General features: G+C 57.0%; 5 protein-coding genes across 5 annotated transcripts; 4 read left to right on the top strand and 1 right to left on the bottom strand.

The window, feature by feature from the left end:
- Positions 1-440: 440 nt before the first annotated feature.
- Positions 441-3872, top strand: SWE1 (mitosis inhibitor protein kinase swe1; the record flags this gene model as incomplete). The annotated part of the gene is made up of 1 exon (XM_064803530.1): positions 441-3872. The coding sequence occupies one exon, from the start codon at positions 441-443 to the stop codon at positions 3870-3872; it is 3432 nt and encodes a 1143-aa protein (XP_064658445.1).
- A 1477-nt stretch (positions 3873-5349) lies between these two features.
- On the top strand, positions 5350-8232 carry VAC7 (Vacuolar inheritance and morphology protein; the record flags this gene model as incomplete). The annotated part of the gene is made up of 2 exons (XM_064803529.1): positions 5350-6469; positions 6557-8232. 2 exons carry the CDS (start codon positions 5350-5352, stop codon positions 8230-8232), a joined length of 2796 nt encoding a protein of 931 aa, XP_064658444.1.
- Positions 8233-8823: 591 nt separating this feature from the next.
- Positions 8824-10178, top strand: LTR77_006286 (uncharacterized protein; the record flags this gene model as incomplete). Its single annotated transcript, XM_064803528.1, has 2 exons — positions 8824-9016; positions 9088-10178. 2 exons carry the CDS (start codon positions 8824-8826, stop codon positions 10176-10178), a joined length of 1284 nt encoding a protein of 427 aa, XP_064658443.1.
- Positions 10179-11747: 1569 nt separating this feature from the next.
- On the top strand, positions 11748-12319 carry LTR77_006285 (uncharacterized protein; the record flags this gene model as incomplete). Its single annotated transcript, XM_064803527.1, has 2 exons — positions 11748-11913; positions 11976-12319. 2 exons carry the CDS (start codon positions 11748-11750, stop codon positions 12317-12319), a joined length of 510 nt encoding a protein of 169 aa, XP_064658442.1.
- A 369-nt stretch (positions 12320-12688) lies between these two features.
- On the bottom strand, positions 12689-14408 carry MEP1 (low affinity high capacity ammonium permease; the record flags this gene model as incomplete). The annotated part of the gene is made up of 3 exons (XM_064803526.1): positions 12689-13894; positions 13947-14278; positions 14339-14408. 3 exons carry the CDS (start codon positions 14406-14408, stop codon positions 12689-12691), a joined length of 1608 nt encoding a protein of 535 aa, XP_064658441.1.
- Between the last annotated feature and the right edge of the window lie 1563 nt (positions 14409-15971).

The following is a 15971-nucleotide window of genomic DNA, read 5'->3' as shown; positions in this document are numbered from 1 at the left end:
GTCCCTCACATACTGTGCAGACGCGCTGTACATATCAACATCGCCGCAACACCGACACATTGCTGACACCCGCGCCCTCGGCATACTCGGACCCGGAGCGGATGACGCGAACCTTGTTTTGATGTCGCATTCCACCAACTTCACCTCGACCTAATCGTCCCACACACACTGCCGCATCCTTATCGCCCACATCCTCGCATCCGCCCCGCGACGCACGTACACGAATGCGCCATACTCCTCGATAGCGACGTCCCGTACCGGTTACTCGACGCCAGTTGCGACGCTCACACCGCGCCCACCACCCACACCGACTCAACCTGCTGCCTGACCCGCTTTGCCACTCACTCACTTCTCACATATCAACAAACACCCAGTGGCCGAGGCAACGACCGCGCGCAAACACTGCCGCTCTCATCATCCACATCGATGAGCGCGCAATGATGGAATTCGAGTATTCGCCGCGCCACTCCCCTGGCAACGCAGCGCATCTTCTTTCACCAACCCACGCGCATGGCCGCTCCATAGACGGGTACGCCTCGATACAGCAGATCCGGCGCTCACTCTCGCGATCACCTTCCAAGCCGGCGCGCTACTCGATGCAAATTCCGAAGACCTCAAGTACCTCACCTACCGCGCCATCTTCTCCTTCCGCGCTCTCCCGCGCCTGCAGCGCCGACGCTGCGACTGAGGCACCGATAAAGCCTAGAGTATCGGCGAAACGCACAGGACCGCTTCGCACTACATCACGCAAGACCTCACCAAACAGCCCACTGCGACGCGCGCTCAGCGACAACACGAACCAAGCGAATGTTAGCCCGCGCATTGTTCGGCGACCACAGGCAGCGCAAGACCAGGAGAACATGGACTGTGACACAAACGCGCCTACGACTGATGCGGACATGCGCAAGGAGGGGACCAAGAAGACAGACTTCTTGAAGCCAGACAAGCTGTTCCAGTCGGTCAAGAACGAGTCTGTCTCGCCTATGAAGTCGAGCCCGCTGAAGAGGAGCGATGGGGTGATGAATCTTGATGCGGCAAGCTTCGGCAGCCCGCGAATCAAGCGCAGGAGCATTCATGGCAGCACTTTCGGCCAGGACTTCAACATCTTCGACTACGGCCCAGATGGAGCTAACAGTGACTCGGCCGACTCATCAGAAGAGAAGGACGGTCAGCATGCGCCGCCAACAACATCGACACCTGCGCCAAACTCTCCACAGCGCCGTCCATTCAGCCTACGCAAGTCGACCCTACAGCAGCGCGCTGGACCTGGCCGCTCAAGGCTGTTTGCAGACATTCCTCGAGATTCTGCAGCCAATCCTGCGCTGACCCGTGCTCGCTCTCGGATGTCGCTAGATGGCGCCTTGCCCCTTCGATCGTCCGAAGTCGAATCTCCATTCCGGCGAAGCACGCCCAGCGAACCACCAGTGCTTTTCCAGCAGCCGGCGCAGAAGCTGTACCAGTCGGCGCCAAAGCCACATCCTCTGTCGCATGCGCTGACGCCCTCTTCATCGAATTCCAGCGTGGCCAGCGACCACCAAAAGGCGGCTCCAAGCACAGCATCTGTCTTTCCAAAGCCAGCAATGCCTAAGCCTCAACCCAGCTTCTCGAAATCACTACCGATTGGGGCCATGCGTCCCGCAGAGCGCACCAGTGGGCAGTCAAGCCAGTCGTCACAAGAGTCGCACGCAACGCCGGATGCTTTTAAGATGGCCCGGCCGTTTCCTAAAGCTTTCATGTCGACTGGCCTGATCTCGAAGAAGCACCGTAACATGGACGGCCCTTCGAACTCGGCATTCGGATCCAGCATCATGCCTGATACCCCGTCGAAGAAGGCGCATGTCCTCATCCCTTCTTCGCCGGCGCCACCGTCTGCGCTCGGCAAGGTTCAGCGCGCCTCGCATGAGTTCGGAAGTCCAAGCACGCCTTTCAGTGGTAGGACCACGAAGTTCTCGCCAGAGTCTTTCGGCAAGGGTGTAAACATCTTCGGTTCGAGAGTGGGAGCACCACAGCTTACACGCCGAGGAAGCTTCATCAGCCTGGAATACGAGGACCTCAATGTGTCGCCAACACAGAACACCGATTCTCAACCAAGCCCAGACGACCTGCCACCGACACCAACGAAGTCAACTTCCACCACTGTAAGACCACAATCGAAGGGCAAGAGCAACAGTCTTCGGAGCAGCCTGTTCGGAAGGAGATCGTCACTTGGGCCGGACACGTTCGCGGCACCAGAGAACGCGGAGGAGCACAGCACTGACACATTCAGTAAGTTGCCGTTATCATTGCAATCACCCTTTGCGACGCCGGAGAAAGCCCAGGACGAGTCGATGGATGATGCGGCGATGCCATTCATCACCTTGACCGCCTGTGCGACTCCGACGCCGACGCACAACCGGACGCGCTCCTTGGAGCACCGTCCGGTTGCCACTTCGCCCTCGCCACTCGCGCGGAGGTCGAGAGGTTCTGCGCCAGTCCTTCAAACGCCTAGGAATCTTCATGCTAAGCCTCCACTCTTTGCAGCTCCGAGCCCGACCGCACCGAAGGACAAGCGGTCACCTCATACTCCGAGCGACTCCTACGCACCTCCCGACCCAAGCAACCTGTCGATTTCTGTCGACCATCGCCAGAACAACGCTTTCGGAAGCAGTGGCATCAGCTTCCCACCCGCGACACCAACTGGGCCAAGAGAGCATGCCTTCAACAGCAGTCTTGGTCAAGGCAACCAGTCTTCCGGATACTTCGCCAACGATGTTGACACCTCACTAACCGCACGCTTCGGCTCGGTCACCACTCTCGGCATTGGAGAGTTCTCCCAGGTATACCGCGTGGAGAAGACCCCGGCCTCTGGACTCAACGCATCACGCTCAAGTCTAACTCCTGCAGGCAAGGTGTGGGCCGTGAAGAAGTCCCGGAAGCCGTACATTGGCAACAAGGATCGCCAGCGTAAGATGCATGAGGTCCAGATCCTCAAGATGCTTGGCGGTCACGAGCACCTGATCCAGTTTGTCGACCATTGGGAGGCTAAGCACCATCTCTACATTCAGACAGAGTTCTGCGAGAACGGCAACCTTAAGGACTTCCTCTTGCAGACTGGCTTCAAGGGCCGGCTCGACGACTTCCGGATCTGGAAGATATTGCTGGAGCTGTCTCAGGGTGTCAAGTCGATCCACGATGCCAGCATCATCCACCTTGATTTAAAGCCGGCAAACGTGTTCATCGACTGGGAAGGCGGGCTGAAGATTGGTGATTTCGGGATGGCGAGCACATGGCCGGCACCTCCAGGCTTGGATGGTGAAGGCGACCGCGAGTACATTGGTCCTGAGGTTCTCTCCGGACGCTTCGACAAGCCAGCAGACATCTTCGCGCTTGGTATGATCATGCTGGAGATAGCTGGCAACATCGTCCTTCCGGACAACGGAATGCCATGGCAGCGTCTTCGTGCTGGCGATATGAGCGACCTACCCAGCCTCACCTGGAGCTCGGAGAGCAGTCTCGTGCGCGACGAATCTGGCGATCCAGTGGAGATGATGGCCGGGACTTCCAACGACTCACTCTGTGTCTCGCATAACGGCGACGACGACCTCAGCTTCCTCAAGCCCGCTGTGCCAAAGCTCGACCGTATCGGCTACCTCGCCACTCCACCGCGCTTCATGATCGACTCCAATGACTCGGATGCGCTGGAGCGGCTGGTGCAGTACATGATCTTCCCGGACCCAGACCAGCGTCCCACAGTCGATCAGCTACTGGCGGCGGGTGGAGTGCAGTGGGTTGAGCATCGGCGTCGAGCGGGAGCGACCGTGTTTGAAGGCAGCTGGGGCCCAGCAGACCATGTCCTGGATCATCAGCAGGATGTTGAGATGCTGGACATTTGAGGAATTGTTCGCCACAGCATCAGTCGTGAGCACGATATGCCGTCTGGATTTGTTTTGCGCAACGCCAGTGCATCCGATTCCTGGCACACCGCGCGCGACTTTGAAATTTACAAAATTAACGACTATAACGAATGCATTGCTTTTGGGTGTGGGTGTGGTGTGTTTAAGCGTTTTCTTGGGAACCCCGGCACCAGCACCAGCGAAACGGCGGATACAGCAGCGAGAGCATGGGGAGTTTGCGGGGTTTTGCAGTTTTGTCTTTTTGCTTGCATTGCAGGATGCATGTACATGGGAGGAGTATGGCTACGGCAGGGAGGACAATGGAATCATCTCGGTCTCGGGTTTCGCATGCATCACAGCTCACGAGATCATGGAAAGGGAAGGAAGAAGAAGAAGAATTCATGGAATTTTGGCTTTCTAGCGCACCGTCGCCGCCGAGCGAGAGACACGCGGCTGCTTTGCCGGCCGTTTGTGGGTACAGTGCTTTGTACGGCAGTCGGCAGGCTTGGAGGAAGGCAGGATGTGGAGAGACGAGGTGTGGTTGTGGAGATACCCTAGAGCAGTATTCATCATGAAGAAGAAGAGGAGACATTTACTACACCCTTCGTATCTGTGTGCATATGCATGTGCCTGTGAGAGTGCCGACGTGTTCAACGCTTGCATGTGCAACGCTCGCAGCACATGCACGCAAGATGTGTGGTGTGTCCAATGAGCCACAATGCTGAGATTGAGATGCAGCTAGCCGGGAGGATGGTGGTGAGGTACCTTTGGCCCGGATCGTTGACAACGGCTTTGGGCTGGTGCGGGAACCCCGCTGCTGCTCTCATCACGGCTCGCGGCTCTGGGGGAAGTGTTGACGTTATTGTATTGTTGTATGGTGGTGGAGGTGGGAGAAGGGCGGTGAGAAGATTGTCTCGTGTAGTATATTTCATTCGCACGGTAATGCTGTTCATTCAATCAAATCACCATCATCCAGCCAGTGTCTCCTCGGACAGTGAATGAAATCGTGCCACGTGACAGCACTGGAGTCGTCAGCCTCCCGTGTTCCTGGCAAGCCACTCGGTCACCTCAGTCTGACGCTGTCTCTGGGCTCAAGCTTTCTTCCTACTCGCCGATCTGTTGGCTTCTGTGGCATCTACCGCGACACCTTTCTTTTTCCTGCCACGCTGACCCTCTGTCTCACTGCCTCCTGCTCCCCACCTACCCTCCACATTCTTCTCCGAGACCGCTGAAGAGAACCACAGCATCGGGCGAGTTTCGGGGGATTTCGTGTGGTTGGAATGCTGGAGGCGTTGAATCGTTGAAGCGCAAGGAAGGACAGGCAAGGCAGGCGTTCACGGAAACTTGCAGGGCTCGTGAGACCGGACACGCAAACACGACAACACAACACACCCACCTTACACGTTTTGGAGGCTGCGAATGGACGGCCGGTGTGCCTTGGGATTTACTACGACTGCGATGAGAAGACTTGGACGGGATGGCGAACAATAACCCGGACGCCGAAGCTCAGGGCAACGGCCAGGCTGAGTCGACGCCTGGGAATTCTGCTGCGAAGCAGAGTGTGAATACTGCTCCTCCTCCGCCGTTGCAGAAGCAGGCGTCGAATACGCTTGTGCCGACGACGACTTCGTCGGCGGGTGCAAGTCCGCGGACCTCACGTAATACGTCGCCGGTGAGGAAGGACAGTCGACAACAACCACTGTCTAATACACCTTCGACGCAACCTTCTGCGGCTGCCATTCAAAGAGCGCTGTCTGCGGCAAGCGTGCCACAATTACCAGCAGGAGGAGTGTCGGATGCGATGTCGAAACTGCCCAAACCACCACAGAAAAACGGAGGCGCATCTGGAGACACAACGCCTCGATGGCCTACTTCACCACGACTGAAGTCTCCTCCACCTTCTGCGACAAACTCGAGGAGGAATTCAAGTACCGCACAGAAGAAGACGGAAACTACGGCAGCGCCGAGTATAAATGTCCAGAGTGCGACACCCAACAGCCCTACACCTCCTCCCTCCACGAAGCAAGGAGTCGATGAGACAGCAAAGGCACAACAGCAACTTCAAACACCAGTAAAGGGGCCTTCACGTGGCGCGAGTGGGAAGTCGACGCTGGAGACTGTGCAGGAGAATAGTGCGGATGATGTGAAGGAGCCGAGTCCGGCGGCTGTAAGGGCGGCTGCTGATTTGAAGCCGCTTACGAGACTTGACCAGGAGGAGAAGGCTGAAGCTGCTAATGGCGAGACGGAGACTACCTCGTTGCATGCTGAGAGTGGTAGTGAGAGTGCAGGTGCGAAGACAGAGAAGAAGAAGGATCAGGAGAGCATTGCGCAAAGGCCGAAGAACGGCACGACGAAGAGCTACGCATCCCTAGCTTCGTCCAAATCACGGCAGCCGGAGGGCAAGCAGAACATGACTGTCGAGACGGAGACTGTGCCTTCGATACCGCAATCCGCTATTGCGGCCGGAGATCGATCTGGTGGTACACGCAACGAGAACAGCGGCAGTGTCAGGCTGAAACCGAGCAATGAAACGATTCGACCGAAGAAGGAGCGCAAGAAGCCGACGCAGAAAGCAAGGAGTATCAATCAGGGTACTGGTAAGTATTTCTATCTTACTTCTCCCACACCTAAGCGGCAGGCAAAGAAGGACGGCAGCAGTTGTGAGGACTCTTCGTCTTCAACAGCGCGAGAAGACGACTCGACTACCGCGCCGAACAGCCCAGCAGCCAGGTCGTACTCACACCACCTTAGACACACCTTTACCCATCGCACCTCAACTTCGTACTCAGTCTTCAGAACATTCTCTAACAAATTCGGGCGAAAAGCTTCTTCCAAAGCAGATATCTTCGAAGCGCGCGTGGCGAACGCGGTCGACGAGGCGAACTCTTCCGACTCTGAAGAGACGTTCGTCTACGAATCGAATCCTCCTGAACCTCAGCGGCGAGCACGACATCATTCCAGAACGCCGAGCGTGACTTCTTCGCACAGCGTAGCAGACGGCCAGCGAAGTGCTGGCATGCGGAGTTTCGGCGACGTGATGGATGAGCGGCGGGTGGCTGGGAAGCGCAGCATGAAGTTCTCTAACAACGCCTACAACGACATCGACAGCCCGGACGCCAAAGATGGATCAGTGCGATCGCATACGCCGCGGCATTTCGGTCGGTTTGGTAGGGGAGGCAGCCATGCGTCGATGTTCGATCCGGACTCGCCATTTACGCAGGCATCGAAGTTGAGGTCGCAGCAAATGAATCTGAGGCATTCGCGGCCGGGGTCGCCGAGGAGTCCGCAGAGTGTGCAGCAGCAGAGGATGTCGGGACTGTTTGGGAAGAAGCAGGAACCGTCGTCCTTTGACTTCGATGCTGAGGGTGGGGATGACGAGAGGACGCCGCTGGTTGGTACTGTGCGGACTCCGAGAAACGGCAGGCTGCCTAGGCGCATCAGCAGTCATGGCGCTATCGACCCTTACTATGGCGTCCGGCGGCACTCACGTTTTGGTCGGTTCGGAGGCTGCATGCTCGGGTTCGTGGTCTTTGCGGCTGCTATTCTGAGTGCGATTGCGTTCTTGGTCATGTCGAATCGGCCGATGTACGAGGTCGAGATCCGCAAGATCCAGAACGTGCTGGCGAGCGAGCAGGAGTTGATGCTGGATTTGCTGGTGGGAGCGGTCAATCCGAATGCGTTGGGCATTGCGGTGACGGATATGGATGTGAATATTTTTGCGAAGAGTAAGCATGTCGGGACTGGGGAGATGTGGAGGGAGCGGAGGGCGGCGCAGCTCACGACGAGCGAGAGTGTGGTAAGGGAGAGGCGGAAGCGGCAGGCGTTGCCACCTGTCGACAGACCTACACTGGAAGACTCGAACGGCTGGAAGGACCTCTCGAACCACTGGCACGCACCCCCCGGCCCCCACGGCGGCGTCGACGAAGGCACCGACCCCCCCGACGACGATGATCTCGGCGGCGACACCGCAACCATGCTCCTCGGCCGCATCGTCCACTTCGACCAAGGACTCGAATTCGAAGGCTCGCCCCTCAAACGCCACCTGCACTACTCGGTCGGCGAGCTTCGCCTCGAGAAACCCGGAAATAAGACCGAGACGGGCGGTAGTGCGAGATGGGAGAAGGTGCTGCAGTATCCGTTTGAGCTGATCATACGCGGGGTGCTGAAGTATCAGCTGCCGATTTCGAGTCGGGTGGAGACGGCGGCTGTGGGGGCGAGCGTGCTTGTGCATCCGGAAGATGGAGTGGATCCCACTGGCGCCATGAGGGTTGAGGAGGTTGATCATACGGAGTATTGGCAGTGGATTGATTGGGAAGATGTTGTGGAGGAGGATAAGCGAGAAGGGAGGGGGAGGGTGTGAAGGGGGGCTACAACTTTGGCGCAATATGCGATGGTTTTTTCATTTGTGATCGATACTGAGCGTTTTAGCGACACGACTACCCAGAAAGGGAGTTGGGAATCGGAGGGAAAGAATGGCTGGTCGGCCGCAAGGGCCTCGCTGGCGTACATTGAGATGACTATCAACGGACAGAATGGTTTGGGTCTGCTGGCCTTTAGGGGAGGGAGACTTCGTAGACGAGGGAGAGAGTGAGATCGGAGAGCAATGTACTCCAGACAACACACATCAGCTGTCCTCTATGTCCTTGTAGTCATCGGCGCAAGTATTGTCTTCAGTCCAATAGACAAGTCGACATTGGTCATATCGGTCTTGGCGCGCATCCGCGACCTTTAAACTTCACCTTCATCACCAGATATATCACTTCGCCGGATCCTCACTTATATCTCTTCCACAAACACCCACTAGGACTCCCGACTCACCCTAACTATTCATACCAATCCCCCGAGCATCAAACACTCCCGACAACGTCACCACCCACCGCGCCCGCATTGCAAGCGCATGCCATCCCAGCCCTCCATGCTCCCCCGCCGATAGCGCGCGACGCATGCAGCCATGAATCCCGCCGACCTCACCCTCAATATCTCCCCTTCCCTTTCGAACCGCCCTTTGGCGGCGCCGGCAGTTGCGAAAAATGGCAAGGCGCCGGTGCCGCGCGTGGACTTGGAGCCGATTTATACGCAGTTGAAGAGTGCGTTGGGGGAGGGGTGGGGGGAGTATAAGGCTGCTGTTGGGGCTTTTGTGCTAGGTAGGTACAGGATATGATGTTGGGAGAGGCAAGAGGCGGTGGTGGATATATGGCTAATGATGGATGAACAGGCAGCCTAAACCAAGCGGAGCTGAGCTGGGTACTCCAACCTCTCCTCCCCCTCGCCCCCGCGCCGACCACATCGACGAGCACGACGACATCGCCTCCCTCGATCCTCCAACTCCACAACACCCTCCTCGCCTCCATCTACGCCAACACCCTCCGCGACCCTCCCCCCACCGAAGTAGCACCATGGGTCGTCGCAACCGACAAACCCACCAGCGCCTCCAAAACGTCCGGTGCCGGCGGCGTCAACGACAAAGCCGAGGAGCGCCTGAAGAAAGAAGTCATGGCCATCCACCCGCGCGACCGGCGGCGCATCAAGACGCTCAAGGACAACAGCAAAGTTACCAACGATGGACTGGCGGATATGCAAGATTATCGCCACGAACTTGCGGTCAAGCCGCCGGATGTTACGCCGGCGAGCGCGGGGGGGTTGCAGCGGACGAATTGGGATATTGAGATTAGACGGCGGTATGCGCAGACGCTTGCCGAGGAGACGTTGGAGTTTCCTACGCAGGGGGATGTGCAGAATCGGATTGAGCCGATTTGTTATGAGGAGGGGTTGGTCGGGGGTGTAGCGCAGGGGTCGCTACAACAGTGTGCGGAGATCGTGGAGCAGGCTACAGAAGTCTTTCTAAAGGAAATGCTGTCCGGTTTCTACGCGCACTCGCGCTCGAACGGGGAAGGTTGCATCCAAACCGGCAAATTCAAACGCCAACTACGGAAGGAAGAAGAGGACGCCGAACGCGGCGCGCTGCAGCGCAACCCAGCTGGTTTCCTGCCAGCGGAGCTGGAGATGCAGACGCGGCGCCAGCCGCTGGAGATGGAGGATCTGAGGTTGTCGGTGCAGCTGAGCGATACGTATATGAAGCGAGAGCCTTTCCTGTCGCAGCGGGTGGTAGGGAATCGGTTTGAGAGGGCGCAGCAGGCTGGGGGAAGGGTTAATGGGGTCGGTGCGAGGGGTATGGTTAATGGGACGGGGAAGAAGGACGATGAGGATGCGATGGTTGTTGATGATGATATGAGCTGGCGGGGGGCCACGAGGGCTGAGGGTCTGGAATTACGAAATGTTCTGGATGGATGCTTGAGTGTTGGTTAGCAACCGGAGGAGTCGATGATGGAGACGGCGAGATGTGCAGAGCATTCTCTGGTCTGGACGGCAATATGTCCGGCGGAATCACTGGAAGCGCTTGAGTCACTCGGAGGATCGAGACCACCAGGATCGCTGCAGTCGCTGGTACCGCCAATCAGACTGGAATGTCTAAAGTCACTGGCACCCTTGCAGTCACGGGAAGCGCCAAAGCCACTGGAGTCTTCGACGTCGCGCAAGAGGAAGAGAGAAGACTCCTCGGTGCCGTCCGGGCACACTTCACAAGCCGAATATCGCCGGTGAAGAGGCAGGCCGCGGACCAAACACCTCGTGAAGCTTCCTGTCGCCTGGGACAGATTCTTCGATCGCCACCCGTTTGTTTGGCTGGAGTTGTATGTACAGGCCACCCACCGTGGGCTTTGAGATGGCGGAGGCGTGGGCGGTGGGGATCATTCTTTCATGCACATTTGCGTTTGGGCAAGGCGCCGAGAGGGGTTTATGCATGCATGCGTGATGAAGGCGAGGTTACGAGATACCCCATTTGGAATTGGTTTTGATTCTTTTGAGCTGGGCGTTAAGGGTGGTGAGGGTGTGTGCAAATATTCATACGAGAACGAGCTGATTCTTCAAACTCCCCCTATCTACCAAGAGAGTTCAACTGTGAATCGAATGCGTATGTCCAGCCTTTAACAACCATTTTATTGATCACGAATATGGCGGGCGAGAGGAACCCCGCAGAGGTTGGTCGAGCTGACAACGTCTACACCATCAACTCAAATGACAATGAAGACGAAATCCAAGCTTCCGGAACACGTAAATCTCAGTCAGCTGAGCAGAAGCGAAGGAGAATCTCATAAGGATGTCCCGCTGGCTACCTAAAGTCAGAATTGCTGGCAAGTCCGCCTTCTTCAACCACATAGTCAGCGATCTGTTAATCATCAAACAGCCTGCAACGTCGCCCCCGTATTTCTGGACGCGGCCAAAACAGTTCAAAAGACCACATCATTAATCCGGGAGGCTGCCACCAACCGCGCCGACCTCGTCGTCTTCCCGGAATCCTATATCCCCGCTTATCCACTATGGGTACCTATTCCACCCTTTCATCGACAGACAGACAAGACAGGACCCCAGTACTGACCGACGATTGCAAAGACCGCTCTCGCACCCCCAATAATCAACCACACCCTCTTCCACCGCCTGGCCAGCCAAAGCCTCCTGATTTCCGGCCCGGAGATCCGGACGCTGCGGCAGACTTGCGCAGAGAGCAAAATCTTCGCGCATATAGGTTTCAACGAACGCTCCGCAGCTAGTGTAGGGTGCATCTACAACTCCGCCATCCTCGTCTCCGATACGGGGGAGATTCTTAACCACCACCGCAAACTCGTTCCAACTTTCTACGAGAAACTTGTCTGGGCACCAGGGGATGGCGCGGGTTTGAAGGTGGTGGACACGGGCAGGTGTGGACGGGTGGGGGGGTTGATTTGTGGAGAGGGCACGAATCCGTTGGCGCGGTGGGCGTTGATGGCGCAGGGGGAGATGGTGCATGTGAGTACTTGGCCGGCTGTGTGGCCGACGAGGATGGTAGGGGCGAAAGTTGAGGATGAGGGTGAGGGGAAGGGGAAGGGTGAGGCGGGGACGCAGTACGATAATGTCGCGGCGAATCGGACGAGAGCGGCGGCGCATTGTTTCGAGGCGAAGTGTTTTGGGGTCATGTGTTCGGGTTTCATGGACAAATCCATGCTCGGTTCGTCGGCCTCCCGGCCCTCACCCACTTCGTCGAGAGCTCACACTAAATGTACTTGCCAGACGAAATGATCAAGCACGCCCCCTCCATGCAGTCAACCCTCCACAGCCTAACCCAAGGCGCGTCCCTCTTCCTCGACCCCACCGGCGCGCAAATCGGAGACAGTATCCAAGGGGACGAGGGGATCGTGTACGCGGATTTGGATCTCGAGGAGTGCGTGGAGCCGAAGCAGTTCCATGATGTGGTGGGGGGGTATCAGCGGTTTGATGTTTTTGATCTGAAAGTTGATCGGAGGCGGATGGGGGTGGAGGGGAGTTTTGGGGCGGAGGGCGAGACTGGGGGGCAGGGGAGGGGCGCTGAGGTGGGTTCTTCTGGAGATGGTGGTGGGGGAACTGCTGGGCTGTGAAGGCGGGAGGGGTTGGGAGGGTGTTGTAGAATGTAGGAAACTACCTTACACTTGCAATTCTGGCGTAGGGCTTATGGGTCGTGCCATCGTGATCAGAGTGCTAGGCCCTCCCGTTCATACAGGTCAGCAAGGACATATTGAAGCGTGAAAGCATGAATTGACGTTCAGCCACGTTCTTGACAGATTCATTCGGATTCCTCACGGCCCTACCCATCAAGCCATAAATACAGATGGTGTATCACATCCCTCTCATCCATGTCAAACTCTCATCCGCTCAGCCGCGATCAGCGCACTGTCCCGTCAACGCCCAGCTGAACCAAAGAGAAACCCAAATCGTACATCACTCTATCTTCATCCCAAGAACATCATCTATTGCGCCGCACTGCCGTTCGTCGGTGCATGGGGATGATGATGTCCCTGATAATCGTGCTCGCGCTCCGTCTTCTCGTACGCCGCACCATGACGATCACCCGCGATACCAGTGTGTTCCGCTCCAGAATCCTCGCTCGGCTCCTTGCCCTCGAGCATCTCGCTGTGCTCCTGGATGCCGTGGCGCTCGCCCTGCGGGATCTCGTAGTCCTTCTTCTCCGGGTCCGATTTGGCGGGTGTCCAGGCGAGGTAGTCACGGCGGACTTCGACGTAGTCGTAGGCGAATTCGCCGAGCTGGTCGTCGTCCATGCCCAGCAGCTCCGCTTCTTCGGAGGCGCGGAGGTGCAGGCCGGGGATGAAGTTGATGGCGTACGCGATGAGGGCGCTGATGCAGAAGGCCCAGGCGCTGCAGGCGACGATGTAGGCGATTTGGATGTACATCTGTTTCCAGTTGTGCTGGATCCAGCCGCCGGGGATGGAGCCGGTGTTGACGCCGTCGAGGCCGATGATGTAGTCTGCGCCGAAGATGGCGTTGAAGAAGAGGCCGACGATGCCGGCGATACCGTGCTCGGCGAAGACGTCCATGGCGTCGTCGATCTTGATCCAGTACTTGATTTTGGTGCTGAAGTTGGCAATGATGCCGGTGGCGATGCCGAGAGCTACGGAGGCCCAGGGCGCGAGGTATCCCGAAGCTGGAGTTGCTGCAACGAGACCAGAGATGGCGCCAGAACACCACCCGACCATCGACCACTTCCTCGCCAACCTCCAGTCGAGAATGCACCAGGTAGCGGCAGCGAAGTTCGCGGTCAAGGTCGTGTTCCAGCACGCCATGGTGGCGCGCAGGTTCGAGCCGAAGGAGGAGCCTCCGTTGAACCCCAGCCATCCAAACCACAGGAAGACTGTGCCGAGTGTGATCAACGATACGTTGTGTGGCCGGAAGTTCAACATCATCTTCTCTTGACGTCTGCCGAGCACCATCGAATATGCCAGCGCAGACAGACCCGATCCAATCTCGACAGGGCCGCCGCCTGCGTAGTCCATCACACCCCATACGAAGCCCCAGCCGTTTGCGCCCCATGCCCACATTGCTAGAGGACAGTAGACGAGCGTAGCCCAGAAGAAGATGAAGACCATGGCGGGGACCAAGCGGCCTCGTTCGGCGACAGCTCCCATGATAATGGCTGCTGTGACGGCGCAGAATTGCATCTACTGTACGTTAGAAAGTCATCCTCACACTTCTTCAATCCATCCCGCATACCTGATAAAACGCATACAACAAGTCCGGAATGAGCGGGCTACCCGGACTCGGCGCCGCCAATGTATTCATGAGCCCAAACTTCTTCAGATCCCCGATAAACCCATTCGTCGCATAGTCGCTGAACCCCAGCGAATATCCCCAGAAGTACCACTGGAACGAGATGACCGAGTACGAAGCCATGCAAGCCCATATCATGCTCAGAGCCGATTTTCGCCGCGCAAGTCCGGAGTAGAGGAAGCCGAGACCCGGTACCATGACGAAGACCATGGCAGAGGATACGATGATGTAGGCTGTGTCACCGGACTGGTACCATTGGTTCAGGTTTTCGCTGCCTGTAGTGCGGTTTCGTTAGTGATAATTGTTCACCACCGAGTGCTCGAAGAAGGACATACTCGAGTCGCCGCCGAGATCTGATCTGGTGCCATTGAAAGGCGTCGGGGCGCCGATCCAGGCGTAAGACATGCTGTGCTGTCGACTGCCTCAGGGCAGAGTGGTGCTAGATCCAGATATACTATCACTGCCGCTGGTGAGGAAGGTACGCTGGTGAGGCAAGGGAGGAAGGAACAACCAAGAGAAGACAGAGAAGATGAAAGAGAGAGGTCAACAGATCCACCACGAATGCAGACAGCACGAGCGAGGCTATATGAAAGAGCCGCGCTATCTGGCCGTCCAAGCTTGGGATGATTGATGGTGTTGGGTCAAACTAGCAGACGAGAGACGCGTGCCGAGAAAGGGCCAGCTACCAATCTGTCTGCGATCAGAACAAATGCGCAGCTTGGCTCTCGTGGGTTGCGGACGGGCTACTGCACGGCGATCGTGAGCTTAACGACTTGCTTTTGCCCCAGGATCGATAGGATAAACAACAAGGGAGTGGGTGGGTGGGTGCCGGTGCGGTGGGACGCTGACGTGAATCTACCGCTTTCCTACGCCCATATTCTCTATTCACCACCGTTCTTCGTCTGTATATCTTTCCACTGCTCCCTCGGGTTGAATATACCACCCACAATACAGACTCGCTTGATGATGCACACTCGCATCCAGCAGCAGCAATTGCGCGAATGTTTGACCAATGCACACGACCTTATCTATCGCAACAGTCAAAGTGAGGTTCGTCGCTCGTGCCAAGACGCCTCTCATTCGTCCGTCGCGGCCTCCCTTATCTCGCGCTAAACCCAGATCGCTCGCACGTTCGGGTGGTGAGACGGGTTCGAAGATAACAACATGCCGTGCCCTCTGATGATCGCAAGGGAGGTCAAAAGCATACAAATACCCGCTTGGCGCCCAGCAGGTGGGATTCACATCATCGACACGGCTCGTTGTTTGAGGCCGATAAGAAAGGAGCCAAGCTCGGGAGGCGATCCGGGATGGCGACTACACAACCATGATCAGAACAACAGCGACACCTTAACAGACAGGACAGCGCCAGAGTCTTGAGTCTCGAATAGCTGACTCGGGTGGGCAGCGCTCAACTGTGGATCTGGACCACCGACTTCGCTCTCGAAGCACGGCGGCTCGCGGCGAATGCGGCATTTGTCGGGTGGTGTGAGGTCCATGGGCCAATCGGGGCAGGGGCAATTGCCATCCGGCAGATCTGGAGACCCTTGAAAGACCACAAGAGCATCGACAGCACGCGGGTGTTGAAGCAGACCTGCAGCAACACTCGAGAGATCAGGCAAAGCAACGCAAAGCAACACTGAGGCAAATTACTGGGAGGATCACATGCACTGCTTGACCGAGCATCTCCGTCCGTCCGTTCAGGAGATTTTCCAACACTCGGGCAGCTCATGAGAGGACGATTAAACGAGGCATCCGCTCTGTGAACAACAGACGACCTATGGGCCCTTGTTCTGTTGGGTTCTTCTGCCCTCAGGAAGGCAGACGAGCCAGAGCATACGAAGTTTCAAGAGTATGGGGTTCCAAGGCAAGTCGAAGCAGCAGCTGCGTGTCTCATTCTGCCTTTCATTCTCAGCTTTCATTCAAGGTATATTCAGCGCCGCTTCTATTCTGCCTGGCCTTACATGAAAA

This window comes from Saxophila tyrrhenica, assembly GCF_035928015.1.
Source record: "Saxophila tyrrhenica strain CCFEE 5935 chromosome Unknown scaffold_9, whole genome shotgun sequence".
NCBI lineage: Eukaryota > Fungi > Ascomycota > Dothideomycetes > Mycosphaerellales > Extremaceae > Saxophila > Saxophila tyrrhenica.
This window is presented reverse-complemented; position numbering and strand designations above follow the sequence as displayed.